Source organism: Myotis myotis, unplaced genomic scaffold (assembly GCF_014108235.1).
Source record: "Myotis myotis isolate mMyoMyo1 unplaced genomic scaffold, mMyoMyo1.p scaffold_m19_p_3, whole genome shotgun sequence".
NCBI classification, from domain to species: Eukaryota; Metazoa; Chordata; class Mammalia; order Chiroptera; family Vespertilionidae; genus Myotis; species Myotis myotis.
The window spans coordinates 95,422,068-95,436,067 of record NW_023416335.1 but is presented as its reverse complement, the minus strand read 5'-3'; the positions used below and the strand labels follow the sequence as shown (position 1 = coordinate 95,436,067).

At 41.2% G+C, this 14,000-nt stretch overlaps 1 protein-coding gene across 16 annotated transcripts in view; it reads right to left on the bottom strand.

Moving 5' to 3' along the window:
• The window catches only part of PDS5B (PDS5 cohesin associated factor B), a 257,616-nt gene that overhangs the window by 168,986 nt on the left and 74,630 nt on the right, over window positions 1-14,000 (bottom strand). For 14 of the 16 annotated variants that reach the window (XR_004965701.1, XM_036296869.1, XM_036296868.1 and 11 more), the window contains exons 3-6: window positions 13,725-13,928; window positions 10,775-10,861; window positions 10,572-10,669; window positions 9,810-9,936 (exon numbers count right to left, since the gene is read on the bottom strand). Coding sequence is in view for 15 of the 16 variants with exons in the window: in XM_036296869.1 (XP_036152762.1) it covers window positions 9,810-9,936; window positions 10,572-10,669; window positions 10,775-10,861; window positions 13,725-13,928 (516 nt within the window). In the remaining variant the exon portion in view is untranslated. Of the gene's footprint in view, window positions 1-5,431; window positions 5,600-9,809; window positions 9,937-10,571; window positions 10,670-10,774; window positions 10,862-12,189; window positions 12,359-13,724; window positions 13,929-14,000 lie in introns of those variants that run through there. The other 2 variants (XM_036296873.1, XM_036296874.1) reach the window with 2 other exon arrangements.

The following is a 14,000-nucleotide window of genomic DNA, read 5'->3' as shown; positions in this document are numbered from 1 at the left end:
ACAAGGAAATATGTGATATAAATGACAGAGATTTCAAACTGTGGTTCTGAAATTCTCAACGAGATGTGAGAAAATGCACTCAGGAAAACAAATCAATGAACAAAACGAGTACTTTACCAAACACATTAAATTTTTAAAAAGAACCAATCAGAAATCTGAGAAATGAAGCATGCAATTAAGGAGATTAAGAGTGAACTAATGAGCACAGAAAACAGAGCCAACCAGATGGAGGAAAGAATTAGTGATATCAAAGATAGGAATCTAGAAATGACACAGAGGGAAGAAGAGAGAGAAGTGAGCATAAAAAAAAATGAAAGAGCTCTATGAGAACTATCAGACTCCATCAGAAAAAGCAATATTAGGATTATAGGTATTCCTGAGGAGTAAAAGAGGGAACAGGGAACAGAGGCTTTATTCAAACAAATAGTGGATGAGAACTTCCCAAACCTATGCAAAGAACTAGATCCTCGAATCCAAGAAGCACACAGAACACTAGTTACCTCAACCCAAAGAGGCCCTCTCCAAGGCACTAGGTATTGAATCTGTCAACAATTAATGGCAAAGAAAATATTCTCAAAGCAACCAGAGAAAAGAAAGAAGTGACCTACATAGGAAAACCCATCAAAATATCATTCAACTTCTCAGCAGAAACTCTAAAGCAAAAAGAAAGTGGAACCAAATATTTAAACGTCTGAAATAGAGAAATTACCAGCCACGAATAATATATACAGTAATATCATCCTTTAAATGTGAAGGAGAAATAAAGACGATCCCAGACATATAGAAGTTGAGGAATTTTATCACCAGAACACCTCCATTGCAGGAAATACTCAAGAGAGTTATTATACTTGAAACTAAGAACATACGGTCACAACCCTAAGAGTAAGATCACCAAAAAACGTACAGCATAAACAGGGGTAGTTTGTGGCAACAAAAATATAAACGGAGAGGGGTTAAAGGTATAAACTGGAAAAGGAGGATGAAAAGCTGATGCACTCAAAGAAAAAAATAGAAAAACTATAGTATATATACAGGTTTATTTTTAATAAACCTAATAGTAACCTCCTACAAAAATCCCTAAACCAGAACACATAGTGTAAAAAAAAAAGAAGAAACACAGAAAAGAAGTATGAAATACCATCAAACAAAAATAACAGAAAAACAACAGAAACGAACTAATGGAGGCACAGAGATACCAGAAAACCGAAGATAAAATGGCTATAGTAAATCCTCATACATCAATAATTACCCTAAATGTAAATGGTCTAAATTCTCCAATAAAAAGGCACAGAGTAGCAGAGTGGATCAAAAAACAAAACCCAACCATATGCTGCCTGCAAGAGACACATCTAAGCTGCAGAGACAAATTCAAAGTAAAAGGGTAGAAAATAATTATCCAAGGAAATAGCATCCACAGAAAAGCAGGGGCAGCCATACTTAAATCTGACAGGATAGATTTAAAGAAAAACAGATAATATGAGACAAAGATGGACACGTCTATAATAATAAAAGCATAATATGCTAATTAGACTGGACGTCCTTCTGGAATGAAGCCAGGGCTGCAGCTGTGAGATTGAGTCAGCTGCAGCTAAGAAGGCCTACTCTTGCACAAATTTCATGCATCAGGCCTCTAGTTATAATGATAAAGCAGACACTACATCAAGAAAACAACACTTCCTAATATATATGCACCCAACCAGGGAGCACTGAAATATATAAAACAACTATTCACAAAACTAAAGGGAGAAACAGATCGAAAGACATAGTTGGGTCCTTTAATACTACATTGACAGCTATAGAGAGATCAACCAAAGAGAAAATCAATAAAGAAATATGGGCGTTAAATGAAACACGAAACCAAATAGACATAATTGACATTTACAGAACCTTTTATCTCAGAACATGAGATTATACATTCTTCTCCAGTGCACATGGAACATTCTCTAGGATAGACCAAATGTTGATTGGGTCACAAAACTAGCATCCACAAATTCAAGAAGGTTGAAGTCATACCAAGTTCATTCTATAACCATGATGTCTTGAAATTAGAAATCAACTGCAAAAAGGAAGTAAAGAAACCCAAAATACATGGAGACTAAAGAATATGCTCACAAAAATAATGACTGGATCAAAGAAGAAAGAAAAGATGAAATCAAAACATATATAGAGACAAATGAGAATGACAATACAACAGATCAAAACTTCTGGAATGCTGTGAAAGCAGTAATAAGAGAAGTTTATCTCATTACAGGCCTATCTAAAAAAAAAGAAAGAAAAAGAAAAGAGAGAAATCCCATGTAAACAATCTTACATCACATCTTAAAAAACTAGAAGAGGAAGAAAAGCAGCCCAAAGTCAGCAGAAGGAAATATAAATTACAGCAGAATTGAATGAAATGTAGAGAACAAAAGGATTACACACAAATTTTAATAAAACAAAGAATATTAGGAAAGGCTATATGCCACCAAATTCAAGAACCAAGAAGAAATGGGTAAGTTCCTAGAAATATATAACCTTTCTAGATTAACTCATTAAGAATTGGAAAATTTAAATAGACCAATCAATAGTGAGGACATTGAAACAACCATCAAAAACCTTACGAAAAAACAAAAGTCCAGGGGCAGTGGCTTCACCAGGGAATTCTACTAAATGTTCAAGGGAGACATAAAACGTATCCTTCTCAAACTTTTCCAAAAACTTGAAGAAGGAATACTTCCTAACATGTTCCATGAGGCCAATATAACTCCAATACCAAAACCTGGCAAAGATAACACACAAAAAAAGAAAACTACAGACCAATATCTCTGATAAATATAGATACAAAAATCCTAAATAAAATACTAGCAAATCGAAAGCAACAGTACAACCAAAAAATAATACATCATGATCAAGTGGTGTTCTTTCCAGTGGCACAAGGATGGTTCAACATACTCAAATCAATCAATCTAATACACACATTAACAAAAGAAAGGATAAAAATCATGTGATCTTATCAACAGATGCAGAAGAAGCACTTGATGAAATACAACATCCATTTATGAGGAAAACACTGAATAAAATAGGAATAGAAGGAAAGTACCTCAACATAATAAAGGCCATCTATCATAAACCCTCAGCTAATATCATACTCAACGGTGAAAAATTGAAAGCTTTTTCTGTAAGATCAGGAACAAGACAAGGATGTCCACTCTCATTCAACATAGTGCTGTAAGTCCCAGCCAAACCAATAAGGCAAGAGAAAGAAATAAAAGGCATCCAAATAGGGAAGGAAGAAGTCAAACTGTCACTTGTTGTAGATAGAAAACCTTAAAGACTCCATCATTAAACTATTAGAAACAATAAATAAATACAGTCAAGTTGCAGGATACAAAAATCAATGTGCAAAAATCCACTGCCTTCAAAACAAACAAAACGTCAGAAAAAGAAATGAAAACAAACAAACAAAAAAAAAACACACAATTCCTTTTGCATTTGTAACCTAAAGAATAAAATACCTAGGAATAAACTTAACAAAGAATTTGAAAGACCTATATACTGAAAATCGCAAAGCATTATTAAAAGAGATTGAAAAGGACACAACAAAATGGAAAATATCCCATGCTCATGGGTTGGAAGAATCAACACAGTTAAAATGGCCATATTACCCAAGCCAATATACAGATTTAATGCAATCCCTATTAAAATCCCAATGTCATTTTTAAAGAAACAGAACAAGAAATCATTAGATTTGTATGGAACCACAATAGACCCCAGATAGTCAAAGCAATCCTGAGAAAAAAAGAACAAAGCTGGAGGTATCATGCTGACTTCAAATTATACTACAGAGCTAGCTATGATAATGAAAACAGCATGGTATTGGCAGAGAAAAAGACACAAGATCAATGCAACAGAATAGATCCCTGCTATAAAACCACATGTATATAGACAGATATTTTTGACAAAAGAAACAGAAACACACAGTGGTGTAAAGACGTTCTCTTCAATAAATGGTGCTGGGAAAACTGAAAAGCCACATGCAAACGAATGAAACTGGATTACAGTTTGTCCCCATGTACAAAAGTTAATTCAAAATGGATCAAAGACCTATCCTATCTAATGAAAGAGAAACATGGTAATTAGCCGTACATCCGCTACCCTTCCCATTGGCTAATCAGCGAGATATGCAAATTAACTGCCAACCAAGATGGCGCCAGCAGCCAGGCAGCTGAGAACAGGAGGTTTGGTTGCCCCAGCGATGGAGGAAGCCAAGGTTCCCCGCCTGTGGCTGCGGAGCTCTGAGTTCCTGAAGCAACAGCTCCAAAAGATACAATGTTTCAATTATAGAAGCTAAAAGATGGCGGTTAATTTGCATACTCAGGCTCCAAGCGGTGGAGCGAAGCCAAAGAGCCCTGAAGCCGCAGAGCAGAGAGGCCTCACTGCCCGGGGATCAGCAGAGCTGAGAGGCCTCCCGGCCCCGGGATCAGCGGAGCAGAGAGGCCTCCCGGCCCAGGGATCAGCGGAGCCGAGAGGCCTCAGGGCCCCAGGATCAGCGGAGCCGAGAGACCTCCCGGCCCCAGGATCAGCGGAGCCTGATGGAAGCCCTGTGTGTTCATGCACCCTGGGGGTGCAGAGGTCCTGTCCTAGGCAGAGGCCAATGGCGAAACTTCTGACTCTGAGAAGCAGCCTGGGGGCTGGAAGGCGGCTCCTCTGACCTCAGTGCTGGAGTCCCACCGCTCCACCAGGAGAGGAGCAGAGAAAGGCCGGAGCCTCCCTCAAGGTGACCCGAAATCCCCACCCATACCAGGCAGGCTGCTGGAACTATTCGTGGAGGACTCACTTCCAAGCCCAGCCGGTGGCCCTGCCGCAGTCATGGCACTCCTGGGTGCAGGCCCCAGCGGGACGCGGGGTGGCGGCAGGAGCGCCTTGAGTCCTGGGCTCCTTGCCTGCCTTCCAAGGCTTCCTCCTGCTTTAGGGCCTCGCCCTCCGCCAGCCTCCTCCTCCCCAGCTCCCAGAGCAGAGGACCCACCGAGGGCGCTCCCCGCTGGCCGAGGGGGTGAATGGAGCGGCGGGGACTCCCGGGTAAAGGGTCGCCCTGGGGAGGAGTCCCGACACCTCCAAGACCCGCTCCTTTTCAGCAACATCCCCAAGATCGCGTGTCTGCACCGCTGGCTGTGGGACAGCGTGATGGCGCCGATGGTGGAGAAGGCGCTGCGCACGGGGGGGGGGGGGGGCCTGCTGTAGCCCGGGACCTCCTCAAAGGCTTCAAGATGTTCGGCTCCCTCTTCAAGCCCTACATCCGGTACTGCATGAAGGAGGGCTGCATGGAGTACATGCGCAGCCTGCTGCGCAACAACAACCTCTTCCCGGCCTACATGACGTGGGCCGAGAAGCACCAGCAGTGCCAGCAGCTGAAGCTGAGCAACATGCTCGCCAAGCCCCACCAGCGGCTCACCAAGTACCCGCTGCTGCTCAAGTCGGTGCTGAGGAAGAGGGACGAGCCACGTGCCAAGGAGGCCGTCATCACCATGATCAGCTCCGTGGAGCGCTTCATCCACCACGTGTACGCGTGCATGCGGCAGCAGCTGGCCGCCGTGGTGAGCTGCATGGACGCCTACGAGGTGGTGGAGGGTAGCAACGACGAGGTGGACAAGCTCCTGAAGGAATTTCTGCACCTGGACCTGACCGTGCCCATCCCAGGTGCCTCCCCAGAGGAGACGTGTCAGCTGCTGTTGGAGGGCAGCCTGAGGATGAAGGAGGGAAAGGACAGCAAGATGGATGTGTACTGCTTCCTCTTCACGGACCTGCTCTTAGTGACCAAGGCAGTGAAGAAGGCTGAGGGGACCAGGGTCATCAGGCCATCACTGCTGGTGGACAAGATCGTGTGCCGGGAGCTGCGGGACCCTGGCTCCTTCCTCCTCATCCACCTGAACAAGTTCCACAGCGCTGTGGGGGGCTACACGTTCCAGACCAGCGGGCAGGCTCTGTGCCAGGGCTGGGTGGACTCCATTTACAATGCCCAGAACCAGTTGCAGCAGCTGCATGCGTAGGAGCACGCGGGCAGCCAGCAGAACCTACAGAGCCTAGAGGAGGAAGAGGAGGAGGAGGAGGAGCAGGAGGACGAGGAGGAAGATGAGGAGGAAGAGGAGGGTGGGGAGAGTAGTACTTCCACCGCCAGCTTCCCCACCATCCTGCGCAAAAGCAGCAACAGCCTGGACACCCAGCACTGCGCCTCGGACAGCTCCACGGAGACCCTGGCCGTGGTGGTGCTGGAGCCAGGGGAGACACTCTCCTCTACCGAGTTCGAGGGCGGCCCCTTCAGCTCCCAATCGGACGAGATGTCCCTCAGTACCACCGCCTCATCTGTCACACTGACCAGCGAGCTGCTGGCCCTGGGCCCCGGGGAGGGCAGCTCCTGCTCCATGGACTCCGCCTACGGCACCCTCTCCTCCATCTCCTTGCAAGACTTTGCGACCCCAGCCCCTGTGGTGGAGCCAGCGCCCCAGCCCTTAGATTTACCACAGGCCCCTTCACCCCTGCCCTTGCCCCGCCTCCACCACCTCCCCCCTGTCCAGCTGCTGTCCCGCCTGCCCCACCTGCTCAAGTCCAAATCTGAGGCCAGCCTCCTGCAGCTGCTGGCAGGGGCCGCCACCCAGGGGGCGCCCCCAGCCCCTAGCCGCAGCCTGTCGGAACTCAGCTTGGCTGCCATAGCCACCGGAGCATCAGGACCACCCTGCTGCTTAACTCCCAGGCCCTGAGCACAGTGTGGAGCCGCCATGCCTGGAGGGCACGGTCCGGGGCGGGTGCACATGTGCCTGGTGCAGCGAGACTTGCTGGGGAGCCGCCCACCTTCCCGGCCAGGCCTCAGGCCCGGTGCCCAACGTGGAAGGGGCGCAGTGCGGCCACCAGGCCCTGAAGGCTGCCCTGAAAGTCACACAAAGACAACCTTCTACTGGAGGGCAGGCATGTGGTGCTCCGGGAAGATTCCGGAGGTAGGGAAAGAAGGTCATGGAAGGGAACAATTGCAAGAGGAGATTCCGAAGGTTCTGAAAGCAGAGGACCAGCTCCTTGCAGACCTGAACTCTGTGTGGGCCTCTTTATCGGCCCTGGCGGTGGGAGACACAGGAGGAGGTGATGGACCGGGACTGTGCCCAAGGAAGACTCAGAGGAAGCAACGTGTGGACAGGGCCAGGCGGAGCAGGCAGGCCCGTGCGGATCCCGCTGGAGCGCAGGCAGACCCCAAGGCGACCACCAAGCCAGGCCCCAGGGAGAAGTGAGCAGATGCCACTCCACTCTCTGGAGAAGACCATTAAGCAGAAAACTAAAGAAACCGATTTTACATCATTTCCCAGGTGGAGAACAGTTGGCATGTAAGCCCCTGACCAGTGCCCAGCCTCTCCTCTGTCTGTCTATCTCACGCTTAGGTACCATGTTCTTTGTTCTCTCTTAACTGTAACTCATTTTTAAACTAGATTGCTTTTAAAAGAAGACTAAATAAAGTTTCCCTTAAGTTATTTAGGCGGTGCTGGGGCTGCTGGGGCTGCTGGGGGCCTGATAGAAGACACAAACATGCAGCGGGGGGCCTGTACCCAGCAGCCCCAAGGCCCACCACCTTGGTGCTGGGGCTGCTGAGGCCCTGATCAAAGACCCGCAGCCCCAAGCCCCGCCATCAAGGTGCTGGGGCTGCTGGGGGTATCAGAGACACAAACCTGCAGGCCCCGCACCCAGCAGACCCAAGGCCTTTGCGGCAGCACTAAGGAGCAGCAAGCTGAGCGGTAGGAAGCAGCAAGCAGGTGGGCAGTAAGGAGGGAGGGGTCCCGGACTGCGAAAGGGCACATGCTGGGCTAAGGGACCCCCCACCCATCCCCAGTGCACGAATTTCATGCACTGGGCCTCTAGTATATATATAAGACCCAAAGCAATAACATAGAAGAAAACAGGTTCCAAATTTATGGACCTTGGTTGTAGAGACCCTTTTATGAATTTTATTCCAAAGGCACAAAAAGTCAAGGCAAAAATAAATGAATGAGACTATATCAAACTAAAAAGCTTTTGCACCCCAGAAGAAACTGACTGCAAAACAAAAAGGCAGCTAACCAGATGGGAGATAATATTTGCAAACAGTAGCTCCAACAAACGTTTAATTTCCAAAATATATAATGAACTCATAAAACTCACCAAACAACCAACCCAGTCAAAAAGTAGGCAGAGGATCTGAAAATACACCTCTCCCAAGAAGACATAGGAACAGCCAACAGATATATGAGAGGATGTTCAGCCTCACTGGCAATTAGGGAAATGCAAATCAAAACTACAATGAGATACCACCTCTCACCTGTTAGAGTGGCCATTATCAACAAGACAAGCAATGACCAAGTGTTGGAGAGGTTGTAGAAAAATGGGAACCCTCATTCACTGCTGGTAGGAATGTAGACTGGTACAACCACTATGGAAAGCAGTCTGGCAATTCCTTAGAAAATTAAGAATAGAGCTACCAGAGGACTCAGTAATCCCTCTCCTGGGTATATACTCCAAAATCTCGAAATCATGTGTTCATGAAGATATATGAGCCCCTATTTTCATTGCAACATTATTCACAGTGGCCAAGACATGAAAACAACCAAAGTATCCTGTGATAGTGGACTGGATAAAGAAAATACGGTACATATACACAATGGACTACTACTCAGCCATAAGAAAGGATGGAACTTCAGAACATTATGATAAGAGAAATAAGTCAGTCAGAAAAAGCTAAGACCCATATAAGTTCACTCATTTGTGGGATATAAAACTGAAACTCATAAACACAAACAGCAGTGTGGTGATTGCCAGAGGGAAGGGGGTCCTATTATATGATAACAGGAGAAGATTTGACTTTGAGTAGTGGGCACACAGTATTTACAGATCTTGTAACATAGAAACCCACACCTAAAACCTCTATGTTCATGTTGACCAATGTCACCCCAATAAATTGAAATTTTTTAGAAGTTAATTTCTTTATATTAAAAAAGCAAACAAGCAACAACAAAAAAGATCTAATACTGCTATGTGCAGTGTCTGGGTTTCAGCACTTAGGAACTATTTTAAGCATTTGGAAATGTTGCATTATGAGGTAATTTTCACTGAAGCATTAATTTGTATGAATACTGTATAGCTATAAACTTAGATTAAATCTTGCTAGAAAGAGTTTAAGTTTGCATAGATATTTATACTGGTGATTCTTGTGGCCCTCTCTTTAATCTTGATCCTTCGTGAATAATAGAATCATATTTCCAACTGCTTACTGGAAAGTTAGTTATTTTCATGATCATAGTATCTCCCCTGCCAGGTAAATATGGAAAATGAGTTATTCTCAAAGAAAAACACACAAACACACACATATTCCCTTTGATTAACATCACTGAGGCAAGAAATACTGTCAGCAATATATCCTTTATCTTCAAATTAGTAGAGGCTTCCCTTTTAATTTCACCTCTCCTCTTAATCTACACTAGGGCCTATTTGCTCACAGCATCTCCCAATACAAAGTTATATAACAGCATTTCAATAACTATTAAACTCACTTCTTGAAACATATCTCATTCAAAACTAAGTTATTACAGATCAACTTTATTGATCTGTAACATGAACTAAATTATTTATTTTCATTTCATTTTTGACTAATAATTGTATCATTTTTATTAAACACAATTAATATTTATCAATATCAATGAAACAAATTCTCCAACACTAAAGTAAAAGGGTTAGGGTAAGTTGTATTTAGAACAAAAGCACGAATTCTAGGCCTTAACATTAACAGGCTTTAGATATTTTCAGTATATATTGCTACTTACCTTATGGGCAGGGACCAGATTTACCAAAACTGTATCCAAAAGCTCCTGAGATACTGTATCACCTTCACAAATAATGGAACTCATGAGGTCTACCATGTGCATATGAACTTTCTGATTGTGGCCATTGCTGAAATTCAAAATAGATATTTAGGGTGTAACTAAAATATTCATTATTTAATCATAACACGGTACTAATAAACATTACACTTTATAAAAAAGATACTAAAATATTAATTATATCAAATTCTATATATTCATTTAAAGCTTCCCTGGCTCCCAAATCTTATAATAGTATCCAAAATCTTTTTTTAAACTACATTTCCTGGATTACTTTTCCCTAATTTTAACAAGTCTCAAAATCAAAAGTAATTAACTCAAATGCAGCTTTATATTTAATTTCAGAAAATCAAATTGTTTTGCTGAAATTCATTATACTAATTTTAAAGAACACACAAATAGTTCAACTATTCACATGAATTAAGGAGTCAGTAACACATAAGTTAATAAAAAGATAAAAATATAACCCAAGAAATATTTTTATATTGGGTACAGATTGCCTTAATGCTACTCTTGTATTATTTTCTACATCACAAACTTGATTAAGGTATATTTGTTTTTTAAAACATCTATAGAAATGTTAATGAATTCTTAAATTACAACTCTTAGCCTTCCAATATTTATAACAAACACAGTTTAAGCAGATTCATCTGTAAGTTAAAACCCTTCATATTTAAAGTTATATTCCTAATAAAATAAACTTACTTTATAACTGAAAATAATGTTCTGTATAATTGTGTAAAAATTTCATTGCTATCTTCCAACTCAAAGCATATGTTATATGACTTGACCCAAGCAATGTTCTAAAATAAGAGGTAAAAAAGATGAAAGATAAACACTTTAATTAGTGCAAATATAAAAGCACAAATAATTTAAAATGCCATTTCAAGATATAATATATTGCTTACCTCAAGTAAATAAAAATACCTATTGAATTGTGGGCTCTTTGTATCCTCTAACCCCTTCAACTGCCTTGTTATAAACATAAATATATCCTTAAAAAAAACACAAAGTATTGTTTAGATTATAGAATGCTAAATTAAAATATCCAATGCTAAAGCTAATTCAGCACTGGTATCTATCCTAATAAATTATAAACAACCAAAAATAATTACATTTGGCTGGAATTTTTTAAAAGGACATCATCGTATGAAAATACCAATTATCTTACTACCCTTCATAGGAAAATAGAAAATCATTTACCATAATCTTAAAGTAGAGAAAAACTTCATCTTACAGCAAGTTAAAAAAATAGACCTAAAAATTGAGTGAACTAAAATTTATGCTAAGTTTATCAGAATAAAAGAGGTAGCAATGACTGGGAATTGATCAGCTTTGCTAGAACAGCACCTATATATGGTAATTATATAGCAAGAACACAATTTAGGAGCCTTAAAATTCCAAAATGAAATCTCTAAGTAAAAAGACAATAGATCACAGAAGCTTAGAAATTTTAAAAAGACCCTTAAGAAGTTAACTTTTAAGCTTCCTATCTAATTGTTATAATTATTTGTTTCTCCCCACCAGTTTTCAATCTATCTCTATTCCTTGCTTTCTATTTTTGGGTTCACTCCCCACCTCTGAGTGGAGGGGGGGCGGGGGGTGATGGGTGGGAGGAAATGAGTTCATGTGTCTCTTTCACGTGAATATCTCTCTCTCTTTCTCTTTCTCTCTCTCCCTCCTTCCCTTTCTCCCTGGGCCCCCAACCCCTGCTAGCTCCCTTCCACTCTCTCTAAAAAGCAATGGAGAAAATATCCTCTGGTGAGGATTAACACCAACAAAAGAGGGGGAAAAAGTTTCCCTTAGAAGTAAAATGATAAACAAGCTTATTTTTAAAAGGGAAGAAATGTAATATGCTGATGACGAAGTATATTTTCAAGAAAAACACTATCAAAGTACATCCTTAAAAAATGGTTACTATGACAGTACTGTGCAAAATATGTCTATGGGAACTGTCATGTTGCTACCTGAAGATGGAAAGGCAACAGTCATTTATAATTTCTCCAACAATCACTGACCTAAATGTGAAGTCAGGTGTAAAGGGTTTTCCCTATGACAACAATAAACTGACAGTGGAAAGGTGAGAATCAAAGTGTCACAATTTTCTATTATTACTACTATAGACAAAGAAAATTATAACTTTGATGCAAATAGAGTGAAAACTATTCGATACTTAAAAACACCCTCAAAATGAATATTTTATAAGTACTACCCCAATAAAATGAAAAAAGTATTTATAATTAAGACCCAAAAAACAGACCACAAAAAATAAGATGCCCTTATTTTTTCAGCTATGAAGAAATCCAAAGACTCTAAACTCAACTCTTCAATGTTCTTCTCATAAATTGTCCAGATATGTTGCTATTCTTTTGGGAGAACTTTTCATCACCCTGTAGCCTTGACATAGGTCAGATTATGAAAAATGAGAAATCCACAATAGAGGTAGAAAAAAATCATGTAGCAGCACTAAGTTACACTTCCCTCTTCATGAGAATGCCAATAAGACACCTGGTGAGGAAGAGCCACAGTCAATCAAATACAATCACTCCTTAAACAAATTAAGCACTTCCAAATGAGACGTTCAAATTAGAAGTCAAGATATACACCTGGGTGTACAACTCCACAGACCAGCTCACATTAGTGAAGTCTCTGATCATTCTCAACTCTTTCAACGTTCAATTCCACTTTTAAGTAACAAATACTTGCTCCTACCACCGCCATTCTGAGATTCTTTCACCAATTAAAATGTAAAACAAGTAAATCCATCTAGTTTAGGCATTCCATACTGAAATTTGGCAGACATGGTCAAATAAGCAGGTTCTTCACTCCAATTATCAAGAAGCAACTGCATAAATTCAAGAATCAAGTCTTGGTTGTTTTTCACCAGAGTAAACCCAGTTCCTGACACATAATTAAGATCAATATTTGTTAAATAAAATAAACCTAAATTGACTGCTATTTTTTCACACTGGGTATTAATAATCATCCCATGGATTCATTCTCTAACCAATTTGTCACAATTATCTTTTACTGTGTCTTTTGCTGTCAGTTTTTTCTAATTTTCTCCCTAACCTACTTTATTCATTTTTCTTACTGTATGCTATTTCTACAGCTAGATTAATCGCGCTATTCTACTTTTCTCATCTTGAAAGATTTACCATGCATAAGGCTTTATTTACAACTACTATAACTAGGTCTTTTTTTATTTCATTAAAATTTTGTTCGTATTATTTTCTTCAACACAATTCACATCACACCTCACATCTTACATTAAATGGATTAGGATTCATATATATATATATATATATATATATATACACATAAATATATCCCTGCGCACAAAATCGCACAGCCCCGCCCACCCACATGCGCTTTACTGCACCGGCCGCCAGCCTTGCTGCAATCAGAGCCTGTGGGCTGCGGGGGAGGGACCGAGAGGTGCTCCATGCACTTGATGGTGACCGGTTGTTTGGTCGTTACGACCACGGGCTTTTTATAATATAGATATAGGTTTTTACTGGATACTGTCTTTTAAATAACAAACATGGTCTTTAACATGGATTTTCAAAAGAGAAAACAATTGTCCCCCAAGTAATATGGAAATAAAGCTAATGATGACATAAAAAGTATAGAATAAACACCAGAAACTGTTTTCTAAAAGCAAGTACTTAACGGGGATAGCATTATAGGGAGGAAGTTAAGTTCTAAAGAAAACAGAAGTTTAACAAAAGATTTCAGCAGCTAATGTCTAATGTCTAAGAAGCCAAAGAAATTACCTAAACACTCTAACTCCCATTTTAGTTAGAAAGATAATAGAAGTATCAGTCAATCTTGGCAGTTCTTTAAATCAGTACTTGCCTTTAGTTTATCAGGGGATGTGTAAGGAGCTTCAGGAGCATAAATCCTGAAAATATCAGCCAGGCAGCAGGCTACTAGTAGGCGAACATCTTTATCAGGATGCTTGAGAAAAAAGTCTGAAGCCAGATGTAAAGCCAGGTTTAAATAAAGCTCCTTTTCTTCTTCAGAGTCCTGGTCCATATCCATGAAAGTTTTCACAACCATCTATATAAAAACACATTAATCAAATAATGAAATCCTTCATGTACAAATAAAGTTGAAATAAAAGCCGTATTA